Source organism: Schistocerca serialis, chromosome 5, assembly GCF_023864345.2.
Source record: "Schistocerca serialis cubense isolate TAMUIC-IGC-003099 chromosome 5, iqSchSeri2.2, whole genome shotgun sequence".
Classification (NCBI taxonomy): Eukaryota; Metazoa; Arthropoda; class Insecta; order Orthoptera; family Acrididae; genus Schistocerca; species Schistocerca serialis.
Window position 1 is genome coordinate 655,794,349 of NC_064642.1, and position 19,151 is coordinate 655,813,499.

Below are 19,151 nucleotides of genomic sequence, written 5' to 3' on the forward strand. Positions count from 1 at the left end.
TATCATAATGACCAGTTTTGATTGATTAGGCCATCTTTATATTTTAAATATGCAGGGGATCGAAGCTATTACAGTAAAAAATATGTGACATGCATAGTACTTTGTTCTTGGGGAAAACTCTGTTATTTCATCTTCTGTGAATGTTATGAGGCTTGCTAAGTATGAGTCAGGCTCTCTACAATGTTGACTTATGGTGCAATATTTTAGTCTAGGTTCTTATTTGGTAAGGAGTAGGGGCAGAGGCACTCAGCTCAGTAAGATGACTGCTGGCAACTGTCAGGATAAAGAGTTGGCATACTAGACTGAGAAAGATAACAAATGGTGATAGTTTTTGTTATGCTAGTAGATAACAGAAGCCGACGATGTCCAAAAATCATGTGATACCAGGAAATGGCAGGTGGTATTTATTGTGTATGGTGATAACTTTAGGTTTCGTAAAAGGCTCGTTGTCCAACCAATTGGCCACTTGCCAGAGATGTGCCTCCTTATATGAAACAATTTTCAGTCTAGAAAGCTTTGTGAATGGTGCTGTTCCTTTTAGTTAGACAAAGTATTGCCCTCTGCACACTGTCAAGAAATGTAATCAGTCATTACCTTCTGATATCATAGGAAATGGGGCATTCCTCACTTTATGCCAGATACTCCATCTCCATGTTTTTAGTCAAGACCAGGGGTGGCTAAGAATTCAGCCTGTGAGCCATGCCCTGGCACAAGTGCTGTAATGCTCAGCGTCACTGCACTTGTCCACCACTGCCACACAATGCTGTATGAGTGCAAGGAGGGGGAAGAGGGGAAACTGAATGTGCTGCATTGGAATGAGAGTGAAATTGCACTGCATACAACTTTGTTTTATATTTCACAGTTCTCAACAACATCACTCACAAACAAAATGAGTTTCCAGTATCATTTAACTATTTTTTACACAGTGAAGACATGATATAATGTTTATCTGGTACAAATGGTCATCGTACGGTCAGACATAGACAGTTGCACAAATATGTATGGTTAGGTTGCCATGTAACTGTGACTTATTCAGTTTCACAATCAAAGAAAAGGTCTTTCATACACAGATGTTGACTTAAATATTGTAGCACTTTTGCTACCTCATTGTGGGGACATGGAAACTCCACCTGAGGAAAGCTATGTAGATGTTCTAGACAGTCTTAACAGTAAAGGATTTGTCATTAAAATAGGAGTAACCTTTCAGATTAATCAGTTACATTTGTGCATGCACAGGTGTGCTTTTAACTGTAAGAGCAAATGATCTCAAAAAACAGATGTTAGATTGGCAGTGTTTTCAAAATGTTTATGAAATGATCCTTGTAATTCCTTAAAGACTTCAATGAATTTTTCCAGTCTCACTTTTTCTTTAATGGTAGTGAGCTTAGGGATCTATACTCTTTTTCAGAATGCATCCCTTCTACAATGTGATTTTCTTTTGAAATGCATTCCCATCAAATTGGAAAGAAGTTGCTCACCTTGCATTTTCTTAATGTGGACAATGTGTAGTCAAGTCTGCTTAGAATACGAGGTCTGCAATCCATTCTGGATGTTCTAATTTTCATTTCTGTATTCCTTTTTCCTCATAAATTCAACAACAGTGAGTTTTAAATAAAAAAGATTGTTGCAGGCATATCCCTTGTCTTAACCAATGTACTTTACAGTAATATATTAGGTCCCCATACTCAGTCAGCTCTGTTGAAAACTGTTGCAACTAACAGTGGAATAAGGCATGCAACTTCAGGAATGTTACTATTCATTACACCAATTTCTTCATGTGGTGCATGCCTGCAAATTTAGCACAAAATGCTTCTCGATATACAGGACATAAAGGCTTGTAATGGCAGAGCACTACACTGCCTCTTTTTGTGCTCTCAGCCACTGGATCTGTGGATGTTCTTCATACCACAAACAAATGGAGAAGGGTAAACAGTGCTGACACCACGATTCTGTTGAATTGGAGGCAGTTGGGATGACTTAAAAATGCCACACCGTGATACTGATTGAAGTGTTGCACTGTACCTAGTACTTCCGAGGAGGACTGAGCAAAGCCAAGACAGACCTCTGCTCGCATGTGGGCCACACACTTGGGCTGCATCAAGTTTGGCACAATGTGGTTGGCCCTTGTCTACACATTATATTGCCTTCATATGTTAGTTCCCTCTTTGTTGTATCCTATGAAGAGTGAATTGTGTATTTCACCTTTCTACACCATGATTATTTCTTCATTGTTGTCAAGCATACTCCATTAATTAAGTCTGTGACATTGTTATTGCAACCTATACATTTAATTAGAACTGTAAATGTTATTTGTTTTCTTTTTATATACAGTTTTTTCTTGTTTCAATCTGTTCATATTTAGTCCGTAAAAGAGCCGCTAAATCTGGAAACAATGAAAATATGTCTACATGGAACGTCCATATTTGTTCAGAAAATAATTTCCCCACGGCTGCTGGCCTTGCATCATCTGCTGCAGGTTATGCATGTTTAGGTGAGTAATATTTATTTAAGATTTATTTGTTTGGAATTATGGGGGATGGCCATTAAATAAACTGTGATCTGCTGCTGGAAAATGCTTTTACTGTCAGATACATTCATCAGAAAATGAATTGTGTGTTTGAAAGAACAATCTATGATGTTAAATAGTGCACAAGTAAGTCACTACCTAGTAGTATGCATAATAATAATAATAATCTTTGTTTGTGCATAATAACTTTACAGCCTTGGAAATTATAATTTTTAGTACATTTACAACAACGAAATTATGTCATAAATGTAATGAATATATACAACTAGTACCGTGTTAGAGACTATTATACTAATATTTACCACCACTAATACTGTAGTGATAAACGGCAGCCTAGGTGCCTGACAGAGGCTGTGGGAAAAATGCTGCTCGTTATTGAAATATGGCTCAAAACAACTGGTCTCTAGTTTAATATTTAGACATTTTACAACTAAATACAACGCTATTCACACTGATGTGTGCTTGTACTATCTCTCTCAATACTCTGAAATGGAAAGATAGAGTTTTCATACCACTGTTTGAAACTTGGGCAGATTTCTAGTGACTGTTAACAAAGGATGCTTTTGTGTCTGTTGACTTTAGAAAGAAGGGCTGGAGATGTAAATGGCAATCCAAGGAAAGAAATTTCCATGGAGGAATGATTTCAGTAGGTGCACTTTAATTGGAATTACACATGATACTTCTTAAAATATCTTGGTTTACTAGGCCTCATTGAAGTATTCGATCACATCAGCTTCTAGTGTGATGTGGTTGAGATACTCCAGTAGCCTTATAGTGGAATTAAGACAGAAATTTCTTTTAGAGATGCTCTGTATGCTGACACAGTTCCACATATCACAACTCAAAGCTTACTTTAGCTGGTAATGTTTCACCATTGATAGATACAGTACTGAATTGGGAGTCTAGCTGATATTTTTTGCGGATATCCAAACTACCTTACAGCTACTGCAGTTTTTGGAAATTGATATCAGAATAACATTAATGTTAATGAAGGCCCCTTGATAAGGAAAATTCATTGACAAGTGAGATTTTGTATTTTTGTTTGTTAGGCTTACAATTCTGTATGTATTTTCCATTTGAAATTTAAGTTATTTAGATATAAAAAATATATATAAATTAAAGTCATCTTCTTAATGTCTGTCAATAAGCCATATAATTATATTTCAGATTTTCATCTTTTTGGAAGAAGAGAGATTTTAAAAATTCTGTTATTTATCAAAATCCCTGGTGTTTCCTTGATAACTTCTTATTTGTATTTGTATTTCTTTATTGGTCTTGTAAATCGTGATTTTGTAGATTGTTTGCACAAATGGTGTAAGACAAGTAAGGTTTGATATGGTAAATACAAATTGTACATATTATGATTTTGAAAAATAATTCAGTACTTGTTGCACATTGGTAACATGTTTATATAAACAAATAAGCTGACCAAAAGAATAGTGTGGTTAAGAAAATTTGATCAGTTTACACTAATTTTTATGGTGTTCCAGAAGTGGTCGAGCAAGTGCTCCTTCAGCTTCACTTTAAACTAGTGTAAATGTAGTATCTGTTTCATATAGGATGGCACCTGGTTATACAGAATAATGCCAGTACGATACACTCCTCTTGTACAAATGTTTTTTCTTGCTTTATTGGCATGTAGGCTGTGCTTTTGTCTTGTACCATAAGAATGGAAATAACAATTGCACTTGAAGATTTTTTCCTTTAATGTGCTTCCTTTTATGAAGATTAGTGCTTCATAGATATATAAACAAGAAAGGGTCAGTAAACTGAGACTTTTAAATATTGGGAGTCTCTGTATTTAGGACGTTTTATTATTCTGACAAAATCTTTCTGTAGTATAAATGTTTATTGTTAATTATGAAGTTCTCCCTAAAGATAATACCCCAATAGTGAATCAATGTTGCCATAGTACATTGTGACCTCTGATGCACAGCTTGTATTTTGTGAGATGATTTTTACAGCATGTGTGAGTATATTTAAATTTTTGTTTACATTATTCAGGTGTGTCTCCCATTTCAGGTTTTCCTAAATATGTACACTTAAAAATTTTGTCTCACTCACCAGTGTTAAAATCAAACATCCAGGATGGAATGTAACAATACGAGAGAAGGAAAGTTGCTACTCACCATATAGCAGAGATGCTGAGCCGTGATAGGCACAATAAAAACATTCACACAATCATAGCTTTCAACCATTAAGGCCTTTGTCAGCAGTAGACACACACACACACACACACACACACACACACACACACACACACACACACACACACACTCCAACAAGTGCAACTTGCACACATATCTGCAATCTCAGAGAGCTGAAACTACACTGCGAGCAGCAGCACCAGTGCATGATGGGAGTGGCGACTGAGTGGGGGTAAGGAGGAGGCTGGGGCGGGAAGGGGGAGGGATAGTATGGTGGGAGTGGCGGACAGTGAAGTGTTGGAGTTTAGAGGGAGGGTAGGAGAGAAGGCGCAGAGGGGGGAGAGGAGTAAGTAGCGGAAAGGAGAGAAATAAAAGTGAAAGAAATTAAAAGACTGGGTGTGGTGGTGAAATGACGGCTGTGTAGTGCTGGAATGGGAACAGGGAGGGGGCTGGATGGGTGAGGACAGTGACTAATGAAGGTACAATGTAGAAGAAAGATGATGTAGCAGTCACAGTAGTGGATTCTGACTGTCTCTTGGAGAGACTGGATTGTCTTGCAGCAGCATGAGATAAACTGCTTTCTCAGTCAATCACCACACAGTGAAGCAGCTACAGTGCTGAAAATTCTAGCTGACATCAAAACATTCCACTGATACAAGGCTACAACCCAGCAGTCATGGTGGCCTTATAGTAAAAGAAACTGGAGCTGCAGGCTAGTAGTATCAAAAGAATATTTGTTGCTTGTTTGGCCTGACCAGATTCGGGCCTTAAGGCCCTCTTTTGCATCTGATAATGACACAACACACAGCCAAAATATTCACAACAAACACAACAATAATAGTAATAATAATAATAAAGGGTATTAAGAATGATATAGATTAGTTTAGCACATTTGAAACTGTGTTTAATATTATCAGAAGTGCAAGGGATAAGTAAAGAGGAGAAGATTGAAATGACTGTGACAGTGGCTGTTAGGAAAGAACAAAATTTAAATAGAGGACTCTGTACTTAAGGGGGGGGGGGGGGGGGGGGAATGTTGTGTGAGAGGACCAGTTGATCAGAGTGAGCTGCAGACAAGTGTATGAAAGACATAGGTATTATGACAGAAGGTGAACCATTAGCTGGTCTTTTGAAGTTTGAAAGGAATTTAATCTCTCAGATTTTTTGAGTAATATTGTCCGAAAGTTGGTGTCCTGGTACAGAAAATGATTTAGGAAACATGGTAGTGTTATGTGATGGTATAGAGGGGATTTTACCTCGTTGAGAATAAGTATGTCTGCTGTGCTGTTCCCAGATAGTTGATGTTGTTGTTGTAGTCTTCAGTCCTGAGACTTGTTTGATGCAGCTCTCCATGCTACTCTATCCTGTGCAAGTTTCTTCATCTCCCAGTACCTACTGCAACCTACATCCTTCTGAATCTGCTTAATGTATTCATCTCTTGGTCTCCCTCTACGATTTTTACCCTCCACGCTGCCCTCCAATGCTAAATTTGTGCTCCCTTGATGCCTCAGAACATGTCCTACCAACCTGTCCCTTCTTCTCGTCAAGTTGTGCCACAAACTCCTCTTCTCCCCAATCCTATTCAATACCTCCTCATTAGTTATGTGATCCACCCATCTAATCTTCAGCATTCTTCTGTAGCACCACATTTCGAAAGTTTCTATTCTCTTCCTGCCCAAACTATTTATCGTCCATGTTTCACTTCCATACATGGCTACACTCCATAAAAATACTTTCAGAAACGACTTCCAGACACTTAAATCTATACTCGATGTTAACAAATTTCTCTTCTTCAGAAATGCTTTCCTTGCCATTGCCAGTCTACATTTTATATCTTCTCTACTTCGGCCATCATCAGTTATTTTGCTCCCCAAATAGCAAAACTCCTTTACTACTTTAAGTGTCTCATTTCCTAATCTAATTCCCTCAGCATCACCCGACTTAATTCGACTACATTCCATTATCCTCGTTTTGCTTTTGTTGATGTTCATCTTATATCCTCCTTTCAAGACACTGTTCATTCCATTCAACTGCTCTTCCAAATCCTTTGCTGTCTCTGACAGAATTACAATGTCATCGGCGAACCTCAAAGTTTTTATTTCTTCTCCATAGATTTTAATACCTACTCTGAATTTTTCTTTTGTTTCCTTTACTGCTTGCTCAATATACAGATTGAATAACATTGGGGAGAGGCTACAACCCTATCTCACTCCCTTCCCAACTGCTGCTTCCCTTTCATGCCCCTCGACTCTTATAACTGCCATCTGGTTTTTGTACAAATTGTAAATAGCCTTTCGCTCCCTGTGTTTTACCCCTGCCACCTTCAGAATTTGAAAAAGAGAATTCCAGTCAACATTGTCAAAAGCTTTCTCTAAGTCTACAAATGCTAGAAACGTAGGTTTGCCTTTCCTTAATCTTTCTTCTAAGATAAGTCGTAGAGTCATTATTGCCTCACGTGTTCCAATATTTCTACGGAATCCAAACTGATCTTCCCCGATGTCGGCTTCTACCAGTTTTTCCATTCGTCTGTAAAGAATTTGTGTTAGTATTTTGCAGCTGTGACTTATTAAACTGATAGTTCGGTAATTTTCACATCTGTCAACACCTGCTTTCTTTGGGATTGGAATTATTATATTCTTCTTGAAGTCTGAGGGTACTTCACCTGTCTCATACATCTTCCTCACCAGATGGTAGAGTTTTGTCAGGGCTGGCTCTCCCAAGGCTATCAGTAGTTCTAATGGAATGTTGTCTACCCCCAGGGCCTTGTTTTGACTTAGGTCTTTCAGTGTTCTGTCAAACTCTTCACGCAGTATCATATCTCCCATTTCATCTTCATCTACATCCTCTTCCATTTCCATAATATTGTCCTCAAGTACATTGCCCTTATATAGACACTATATACTCCTTCCACCTTTCTGCTTTCCCTTCTTTGCTTAGTACTGGGTTTCCATCTGAGCTCTTGATATTCATACAAGTGGTTCTCTTTTCTCCGAAGGTCTCTTTAATTTTCCTGTAGGCAGTATCTATCTTACCCCCAGTGAGATATGTCTCTACATCCTTACATTTGTCCTCTAGCCATCCCCGCTTAACTACTTTGCACTTCCTGTCAATCTCATTTATGAGACTATGTATTCCTTTATGCCTACTTCATTTACTGCATTTTTATATTTTCTCCTTTCATTAATTAAATTCAGTATTTCTTCTGTTACCCAAGGATTTCTACTAGCCCTCGTCTTTTTACCTACTTGATCCTCTGCTGCCTTCATCCCTCAGAGCTACCCATTCTTCTTCTACTGTACTTCTTTCCCCCACTGCTGTCAATTGTTCCCTTATGCTCTCCCTGAAACTCTGTACAACCTCTGGTTTAGTCAGTTTATCTAGGTCCCATCTCCTTAAATTCCCACCTTTTTGCAGTTTCTTCCATTTTAATCTGCAGTTCATAATCAATAGATTGTGGCCAGAGTCTACATCTGCCCCTGGAAAGGTCTTACAATTTAAAACCTGGTTCCTAAATCTCTGTCTTACCATTATATAATCTATCTGATACCTTTTAGTATCTCTGGGATTCTTCCACATATACAACCTTCTTTTATGATTCTGGAACCAAGTGTTAGCTATGATTAAGTTGTTCTCTGTGCAAAATTCTACCAGACAGCTTCCTCTTTCATTTCTTAGCCCCAATCCATATTCACCTACTATTTTTCCTTCTCTCCCTTTTCCTACACTCGAATTCCAGTCACCCATGACTATTAAATTTTTGTCTCCTTTCACTATCTGAATAATTTCTTTTATTTCATCATACATTTCTTCAATTTCTTCGTCATCTGCAGAGCTAGTTGGCATATAAACTTGTACTACTGTAGTAGGCGTGGGCTTCGTGTCTATCTTGGCCACAATAATGTGTTCACTATGCTGTTTGTAGTAGCTTACCCGTACTCCTATTTTTTTATTCATTATTAAACCTACACCTGCATTACCCCTATTTGATTTTGTATTTATAACCCTGTATTCACCTGACCAAAAGTCTTGTTCCTCCTGCCACCGAACTTCACTAATTCCCACTATATCAAACTTTAACCTGTCCATTTCCCTTTTTAAATTTTCTAACCTGCCTGCTCGATTAAGGGATCTGACATTCCACACTCTGATCCGTAGAATGCCAGTTTTCTTTCTCCTGATAACAACGTCCTCTTGAGTAGTCCCTGCCCGGAGATCCGAATGGGGGACTATTTTACCTCCGGAATATTTTACCCAAGAGGACGCCATCATAATTTAACCATACAGTAAAGCTGCATGCCCTTGGGAAAAATTACAGCTGTAGTTTCTCCTTGCTTTCAGCCATTCGCAGTATCAGCACAGCAAGGCCGTTTTGGTTAATGTTACAAGGCCAGATCAGTCAATCATCCAGACTGTTGCCCCTGCAACTACTGAAAAGGCTGCTGCCCCTCTTCAGGAACCATATGTTTGTCTGGACTCTCAACAGATACCCCTCCGTTGTGGTTGCACCTACGGTACGGCCATCTGTATCGCTGAGGCATGCAAGCCTCCCCACCAACGGCAAGGTCCATGGTTTATGGGGGGGTCCCAGATAGTAGCATAAGAATTAAAGGTAAATGAGAGGGAGTGCATTAATTGAGAAGATAATAGAGCAAACACCAAGTTCGATAGTCTTTTTGCTCATCACCATGCAGCTTTGATCATTGTTCATAGGCAGGAGTGATATGGTCATAACAATGTATGTTACAAATGTATCATACCAGTTCCAGCTGGCATGAGCTAATATAGCCATCAAGACAACAGCCACAGTTGAGATTGTAGCCATAGCTGGATATGATAACAGACCACAGTACCCAGTGACATCTGTAGCCATAGCTGGATATGATAACAGACCACAGTACCCAGTGACATCTGGATGTCATACATGTTGGTGGATAAAGGAGCTCGGTGTTCAGCTGCAGTCAAATATACGTACGCATACCACTGTCCCTCACAGAAAATGCATTAGCCAGGTAGAGGTTATTGTGGAATTATGAAATGTCCTTGTGAGGCTGTGTTCTTGTCTACTGTATACAGCAGACTTCCTCCTGAGTTTAGGTTGTTGACTATCAATGTACAAGGTGTACAACTTTGCTTCCGCTGTTTGCTGATAGGTGGCGACAACGGTAAGTAGCGGTCGAAAGAAAGAGATTGCAGATGCCAGGCAGTTAGCTTGGACCTCAGTCAACATAACATCATTCAAACATTAGTCGATTTGTGTCTGCATCATAAGGTTGTTCTTGATTGAAAATGTCAGTTTACGAGCCTAATTCTCGCCATTTGTGGGAGGTGTTACTGTTTTGTTTCAATATAAAGAAAACAGCGGCTGAGTCTCATTGAATGCTCTCAAGTACATATGGTAAGGATGCTGTTAGTGAAAGAATGTGTCGTGAGTGGTTTCAACTCTTCAGGAATGGTGATTTTAACGTCGTAGACTGGCATAGTGATGGAAGAGAGAATGTTTTCCAAGATGCAGAATAGAAGACATTGCTGAGTGAAGACTTGCATCAAACTCAAGAATAATTGGCACAATTAATGGGAATGACACAGCAAGCCATTTCAAAACATCTCAAGGCTATGGGCATGATTCAGAAAGAAGGAACTTAGGTCCCGTGTGAGCTGAAACCACGATACGTTGAACGGTGTTTGTGTGTTTGTGCACATTTGCTTCAGAGGCAGAAACGGAATAGATTTCTGCACTGCATTGTGACCGGGGATGAAAAATGGGCTCATTTCAATAACCCTAAATGCAAAAAAATCATGGGGATTTCGCGGTCATGCTTCCATGTCAATGGCCAAACCGAATATTCACGGCTCCAAGCTCATGCTCTGCATTTGGTGGGACCAGCTCGGTGTCATGTACTATGAGGTGTTAAAACCAAGTGAAACAATCACAGGTGCTTGTTATCGAATGCAATTAATGCATCTGAGCAGAGCATTAAAAGACAAATGGCCGCAATACAGCAAGAGGCACGATAAAGTGATTTTGCAGCATGACAGTGCTCGACCCTAAGTTGCAAAAGACGTCAAAACGTACTTGGAAATGTTAAAATGGGAAGCCCTGCCCCAGACATTGCTCCCTCTGACTAGCACCTGTTTAGATCAATGGCACATGGCTTGGCTGACCAACGCTTCCGATCTCATGAAGAAGTCACAAATTGGATCGATTTGTGGATCGCTTCAAAAGATGAACACTTTTTTTGACACAGGATTGGTACACTGCCAGAAACATGGGAGAAAGTAGTGGTTAGCAATGGAAAATATTTTGAATGATACATGTTGAACCAATTTGTTTCATTAAAGCCTCAAATGTTGGGGAAAATATGGTGGAACCAAAGTTGTACAACTTGTACAATACTCTTTTATTATGTCAGATATACAACAGTAGTGTTTTTTACAACCTTTTTCTGCATGTAGCTTTTAAGATGATGCATAAGGCATGCAGCATCATTGTTATATGAAGTTAAAAAATGTTATAAAGGTGTGTAGGCTAGGTGTGGGCTATTGTTCTCTAGTGGAAGCAGTGGCTTGGTACAAAAGATGTAAGCAGCCAGTGTTGGCATCTAAGTTAGACCAGCATAGATACTGTGTACACAGGAAGCAGGCAGCAGCAGAGGCTTGTTACCCAGGCAAGGACAGCAGACGAGGTGGTGCTGGTGTGAGCACTTCCATCAATATGGCATGGAGGTGGCCTTGTGAGTGGTGCACCATTAAACCTCAGGAAGCGTGCTTCCACTCTCATAACTGTGGTCAGAATGGACAGGTGTGTGACTCCAATGGTGGATGGCAGTGACCCAGGCTCAGATCCAGAACTGGTGACCTGGAGGTGGCAGCAAATGCTGATGGACCCTGGTAAATGCAGCTAAGAGGAGGTTATCCCAGTAGGAAGTCTCAACAGGATGGTAGATGAATGCTGGTTGACCTCACAGTGGAAGCTGGCACACAGCAGATACTTATTGGAAACTTGGCTGTGTCAACATGCCCAGCCTGGGCAGATGCCTTCTTTTATGTGAGACAAGGAAGTTCTTGTTTGGTTGAGGTCAGATACACATCCCTTCAAGCACTGCTGAAATGTGTCAAAATGCTGGTTATTGGCCCCCGTGCCCGGGTTGTGATTGCAGACTCATGTGCTGAGCTTTCAGCTGTTGGTGATCATTCAGATTTCAGCAATTGTGTCCCATCTTGTGTCTACACTGCTATAGTATTGAAACTGAGCCCATTGTTATTTTAATGTGGTATTAAGAAGCTATACACAAGAGGTGTGCTGTTTCTTCCACTGATGTGATAGTCATGTTGGTAGTGATTGATAGTTTGGCAAATCATCAACTGCCACATGCCACATAGATCAAAAAAATTATCCTGTAATGTTGAAGTGAGTGCAGCCCTATGAAAAGTTTGAGTATGAGCCAGGGCTTAAAGGACTGATATCATATCACTTAGTGCTCCCTTGGAGCATGCAATCCTGTAACCATCTACTCTATGTCTTCAAATGTTTTGTCAAAATGCACAATACTAAGTGAGATTATTTTGTGCTGATCATTTATCAGTATCTCAAATGTAGTAATTGTAGGTTGTCAGGCTCTAGCAAACAGAGAATGAGCAAAAAGCATTTTGGTCTACTACGTGGTCATCCGAATGATACCTCAGTTAAAAGGAAGCCACTGAGACGACAAGAAGAAAACAAGGTGTATATGAGCTCCAAGCAGGAAAATGAGCAGGCATAAACAGGTGAGATCCTGTTGGGTGGTTGAACCCGTATTTTTGGCATGAATTCACCACTTACCAACCTACAGTTTGATCCAGAAATTACTGCCATTTTTACATGGAATGAGTATTGCTATATCTTCCATGGGGAGATGATTTATAAGAAATAATAAAAAAAACATGTAAGCAAGAACAAGGGTTTATTATGACCACAGGAGAGAGATTTAATAACAAAGGAAAACTCTTCTCAATAAAAGGTAATACAACTTCTCAGACACTAACAGGCATATGCCTGAAAGACATAGTGAATAAACACAGTGAGGCATGAAGACTGTGCCACTGGTAATCCATAACGATGGAGGTTGAGCGTTCAGCATAGTTGGCAACAGGCATGTCTTGTGGTATTGCTGGAAAGTTTTAGACCCCACTACGGTGGCTTCCTACCAGGCTCTGACTGATGGGCTGCTAAGAGCTGGCACGTGAATTGGTTCAGAGCTCTGGTGGAGTGAACTGCCAATGTGTTGGCTTCTGTCACCCTATATAGCCAGGGCATGGAGGAATTCATGCCGATCCAGCTCTGCACATGTGACATGGCAGAGGAAATAGGTCTCTGGCATGGAGGACCTCAGGTGGTGCATGTCCTGCTATCTGTCATCCTTGTTGTGATCGGCACTGTGTGGGGAGGCAAAGCCTTGTACATGTGATGCTTCAGTGTCTGAGCAATTCCTTTAGGCGAATCGGGGTACATGACAGATGTAGCAGAGACAAATATTAAATTTGCTTAAAGCATACAGGATAGGCAACTCCTTTTTTTGGTCTGAGAACAATTTTTTGCGCCTGAGGAAGAGAGGAAACATGATATGGTACTGCATTATGATGTAGCACCTATTCTGTATAGTGAAGTGTCAGTGACTGGACCAGTGACTTGTTTTGTGAGTTACTTTGTTAGTTCTATGTTCTACAGACCATATTCATGATGAATGTTATGCTGTCAATTGAACAAAAGATTGCAGAGGAAGTTATAAAAATGTTTATTTATATGGCTACATGCTATCCGTTTACAGGTTTATAATTGAAAAATTCCTCCATGTTGTAGAAACTTTCAATGAAAAATGACTTTTAATTTGCACTTTACAACACTTTTGCTGTTTGTCAGACATTTCATTTCTGGGCAAATTAATAAAGAGTATTATAACTGAGTATTTCACTCCTGCCTGTGCCAAAGTTAGATTCACTAGAGGGAAGTGCAAAACATTTTTCCTTATAGTAATGATCTCTGATTCTGCATTACTCTCAAACTGCAAATACATTGTTGACAGCAAATTTCACTCATTTACAAATATGCTGTGAGAGTATTTTTGCTTTTATGCGAAATTTGCGTGCCAGTAGTGAAATTATTTCTGCTTAAAGGATGAAATAAAACTAGTAATTATTAGTTCCAAGAGACAGCTGAAATTCTTTGGTGGTGACTATTTTCAGGGGGTTGCTAAAGACTTTTAAATAAGATTCTTTTAGCTGAACACAATTGACATTGAAAATACGGATCAAATATTTAAAAGGAAAAAACAAACTGTCTGGATGATCCAGAATGAAAGCTTAAGGTGGTGCTGTGATCATATCTGTGTTGTGTTGTTAACCTTACATATTTTTAGGCAGTCTGTCATAAGGAGATGGAAGACCTAAATTGGCATTGCTGTGAAATATGGAATTTGTACACTTAACTTAATGCTGTGTTTCCAACAGCTTTGCTCACAGCACCAACAAAGTAATATTCTTTTCAGTCCTCATTTTTCAATTTCATTAGAACTGTGTTAACCTCTTCATTGTTGTAGTTTCTGTTGGCACAGTTACTTTTTGTTGAGTGTACATGCGGCCTTTGGTAACAAATATCTCAATCACTGGATGAAATAACACTTAACCTATTCAAAATTTACATACAATCTCGTTTGTTTGTAGTATACCAAATGAGGAAAAATACAAAAAACAGAGGAAGCTGTCAGATAAGTAGTTAGTTGTTCAGAAATATTTTAGCTATTTAGTAGAGGGAAATGGCAGAATATTTCAATATTTGATGTTGTACCATATTTTTTTTTTATTAAGAATATGGTATTTGAGATTTTTACATGAGAGGTCAGAATTTTATACGAGTACTGTTTTTCAGTGTATGCATTATCCAGAATTTATGAGATTGATGGTGACATATCAGCCATAGCACATCAAGGCTCAGGTAGTGCCTGCCGCAGTGTGCTGGGAGGTTTCGTACAGTGGAACAAAGGAGACCAAGATGATGGTTCAGATTCATTGGCAACTCAGCTAGCTCCAGCTAATCACTGGCCAGAAATGAGAATTCTAATTCTTGTGGTAAGTCTACACAAACATGATTTTCTTTGAGAAAGTAGTTTGGCTTGGTGGCTTATGGTAAGTCTACACAAATATGATTTTCTTTGAGAAAGTAGTGTGGCTTGGTGGCTCAGTGGTAAAGTTCCACACTACACATGCAAAGGTCTTGGGTGTGGTTGGTGGTCAGTCGTAAGACATCTATCTATCACTTAACAGTTATTTCACCTATTTAAATGTTTGTTGATGTGAGAAATGCCAAGTTCCACAGTGGTTTGTAATCCATGATGAAATGTATGTCCCCATTTAACTGGGTGGGTAAGTCAGTTCAAATGTCAGCGGAAGGAAAGGGCATACTACCACTTCCAACAGGATCCTCCCTAGTAAAGTGCTGAGATGTTCAAAACAATCTTCAGATTGATGACTGCTTTACTTTTTTAAAATTTATTTTTTATAAATGTACAACAGGTTTTTCTGACTGCAGTTTGCCATAATCTTGTGATCTCTATTATGAAAGTATAGTCCATCAGTGCAAGAAGGATGCCATGATGGCCAAAAAATTTTTAATCATGAAAAAGAACTTTGGAAAGTTATTCAGGTCTTACAGGACTTCATTTGAGAGATCATATACACAAACTCTGTGGAGGATCCATAACAAAAATTGAAATGAGAGGCAGTTAGCGAATAATGTTATGAAAAATGAGTCAGTATTCTGTTGCAGGTCAGTTTCTCACAAATTTTTGAAAACAATGGAAAGAGTAATTCCTCAAGCCATTGTATAATGTACAGTGAAGGGTATTTCATACCAATACTTGTGACTTTCTGTTCCGTTTCATCGATGTACGAGGGGCCGGGGGGACCCTGTTCATATGTCTTAGTAGCCATCCTAATCTCTCCTATTATATTCTCATGTCTCTCACGATATGATGAAGACAATAGAACTGTTGTTCAGTTTTCTGCAAATGACAGTTCTATAAATCTACCCAACAGGGTTTTGCAAGAACAATGCCACATTTCTTCCAAAGATCTCTATTTATGTTCCATGAGCATCTCTGTCAGCCTTTTGCATTGGCTGTACTGACCTCTTATGGTCCTAGGCGAATCTCTGCATTATTTTGGTATCTGCTGTCATGCCTACTGCATAAGGACCTCAAATGCCAGAACCAAATTCTAGAATAGATCATGTTTGTGCCTTACGGGTATACTGCACTTTCCAAGAATACTCCCACAAATCTAAGTTGTCCACTTACCTTCCCTGCTACTGATTTCACATACTCCTCTCAGTCTGTTCATAGATATACAAACAATGCGACTGACTCCAAAACTTTGCTACTGGTCTTGTAATTGGATACTCTTATTTTTTGCATCTATTTTTTAGCCACATATTGCACTTGCCCACCTATAAAGAGAGTTGTCATTCAGTACATCAAAATGATTGTTCTGCATTTCCTTACAATCATTTAGTGAAAGTAATGTCTGCACACAGTAATACCATAATCAAACAATCTGAGAGAGGCACTGACCTGATAAGCCATTCATGTATATTGAAAGCATTAGCCATCACATTATGCTTCCTTGGGATACATCGATGTTACTTTCATATCTTTTCAACATTTGACACTTGCTCTAATGAACTGTGTTTTATCAATCAAAAATTCTTTAAGCCAATAATATTTGTGCAGCTACTCAATCTGATTATACCTTGGTTATTTCTTGACAGTATGGTGTTGAACACCTCTAAGAAGACAATAGGGGATACTGAATGAATTATGGATGGCATGAATGCTCGTAGGTTTGTTTAATTCATAGGAGAGCATCATAAAAATTTGAAAAATCTGAATTTGCAGGCTCTTGAAGACAGACACAAATTATCCTGTGAAAGCCAACTTACAAAATTTCAAGAACAAGTATTAATGAAGAATCTAGAGATGATCTTCAGCCCCTATACATATTATTCCCATAGGGACTGAGAAGACAAAATTAGACCAATTTCAGCATGCACAGAGGCATTTTAGCAATCATTCATCCCGCACTCCATACACAATTGGAACTGAAAGAAATCAAAGTATGTCATACCATGCATGCATTTTCAGAGCATTTATATGAATGTAGAAGATGGAATCTATATCTTTGCCAGCGTATACAATTTGCAAGATATTTTGTGTGGAATCACAAAGATATCAAAGTTATCCACAATATCATCACAACCACAAATGGCTCGATTTGTGAAACAGGCAATAAAATGACTCAATAAGTATTGTTGAAAGGTGCTTGTCCCCAGCATAGAAGAAAGTGTTATGAAAATTAATCCTTTTTTTTTTTTCAAAAAAATGCAGCTGATTTCTGCACTAATGATTTGTATTTTCCAAAAGTCTCAGAATTTTATTCCTTGTCAGACTGGTTGTTTACAGCCACTTCTGCTGCTGCCATCAAAATCCATGTTCTAGAATGGTTTCAAAATGCTTTCTAATTGAAACATTCACCTCCTCAGTGATGAGAAATTTAACTGACTAAAAATGTCTGTCCAGGTACATGAAAAACACAAAAAGATAAGCAGCAAGATTGGAATGGAACAGAGTGTGAAAACAAGTGAACTGCTAAAATATCGTGTTTCACACTGTGTCCCACAAAGGATACAAGATATCAAACAGGTATGATACAGTAATGCAAAATATTTACTCTTTTAGTTTGTTTATGCTGTAACAACCATATTTGGAACATTAAAATTTGGTATTTTCATTAGCAAAAAGAGAGCACCTAAAAAATATACTAAATTATTTTTTCAGGCTATATTAAATAAGGACTTTGAGAGATTTGCTGAAATAACAATGAAAGACAGCAATCAGTTTCATGCAGTTTGTCTGGACACATTTCCACCAGCAGTTTACATGAATGATGTTTCACATGCCATAGTTAATTTTGTTCACTGTTACAACAAATTAAAAGGTCACAATGCTGTAAGTACTCATGGTCATTTTTGCTCTGCAGAACACATGACACTCCGTTTAAATGTGTGTAATATTCCTGATTAATGAATTTTCACACAGCTTGCATACACATTTGATGCGGGTCCAAATGCTTGTTTGTATATGAAAGAGCATGATGTCCCAAAAGTTTTGGGTTTACTCAGTGTCATTTTTCCATTTCCTGGAGAAGAAGACAGCTACATTAAAGGAATTCCAATCAACAAGGACACTATTCCACAGGTTTGTGATGGAGATACATTTGGATGTTAGTACTGTTGTGTTTCATGTAGCAACTATTATTTAATAGTTGGTATTATGTCTTTCAAATAAAAGAAGGGTTTGCAGATGTCTCAGATAGTATTAATAGTGTTGTGTTACACCCAACTTCATTTAGTTTTCCACTGCTAAAGTAATTCCTCCTATACTGTGGCATGTACAAAATATAACAGGTGTAGCTGAAATAACAGTGATGTCCTGGATGAATCTGTCTCTTACAGTGTTTAGTATGCTAATATGAAAATTCTGGATGTTTCTTCAGATGACTCTGTTATGCAGGACTACACCTCAATAGTGAGAACCTGGGATTGTAGCCAAGGCTAACTGGAGACCTAAATTGTTGCAACTCTTTGAGTGTGTTCAAGCTCCTCTCCTAGATATGAATAATTCTTCGACAACATTCTTAATATGTCATCTATTAAATCCTATACAACTGGTCACCTCTACATCAATAACTGTATACCTTGTAGTGAATCTGAACTAGCTATTATGCTTACTCTATTATTAACTAGCTCACTGTCCAGGTTTATGTAGCAACTTTTTATCCTATGTTCTGTTAGACAGTAAAATGAATAAAATCTGTCTATTGTGTTTTAGAGTTTTTAATATATAAACATGGTATACAAATTATAAAGTAAAATCTTTTAGAAATTCAGCATGATTTTAAGTTAATTTAAACTTTGTTAAAATCTGTAGTTGTAGTGTCCATTCCACAGGCAAGAAAAAAATACCTATAAATAGTCACATGAAGGAATCACTGATTGCACAGCATAAAGTTGAAAGTAGGAAAAACATTCCAATGTGAAATACATTTGACAGTGTTTGATAGCCTGCCCATCTGACTTGTTGATGACTGTCACAAGTCTCACATAAAATAGATATTTATTAAATTTTAAAGGAAGATCCACCAAAATGAGTGCCACTAGTGTGTAAAAAAATGTTTCAACCCCCTCGGTCTCCTTTTGAGCTAGTTGCTTCAGTGACATTGCCAAGCACCTTCTTTATGTACAGTCTTGTGCACTTTTAATATTGTGGCAAGTTTAGATTCTGTACTGAAGTAATTAGAAATCTCACGTCATGTAAAAGACAGTTTGGTGGGTGCTGAACAAAATTTTGTTAATTTAATTCCTACTAGACTGTTCTGAAAAAGTTCTTTTC

General features: G+C 38.4%; 1 protein-coding gene across 3 annotated transcripts in view; it reads left to right on the forward strand.

Annotated features, from left to right (window-relative positions):
• The window catches only part of LOC126481457 (diphosphomevalonate decarboxylase), a 67,713-nt gene that overhangs the window by 34,797 nt on the left and 13,765 nt on the right, over positions 1-19,151 (forward strand). For all 3 annotated transcript variants that reach the window (XM_050105229.1, XM_050105230.1, XM_050105228.1), the window contains exons 5-9: positions 2,363-2,491; positions 14,576-14,775; positions 17,280-17,402; positions 17,538-17,708; positions 17,799-17,957. In XM_050105229.1, the coding sequence (XP_049961186.1) occupies positions 2,363-2,491; positions 14,576-14,775; positions 17,280-17,402; positions 17,538-17,708; positions 17,799-17,957 (782 nt within the window). The remainder of the gene's footprint in view (positions 1-2,362; positions 2,492-14,575; positions 14,776-17,279; positions 17,403-17,537; positions 17,709-17,798; positions 17,958-19,151) is intronic.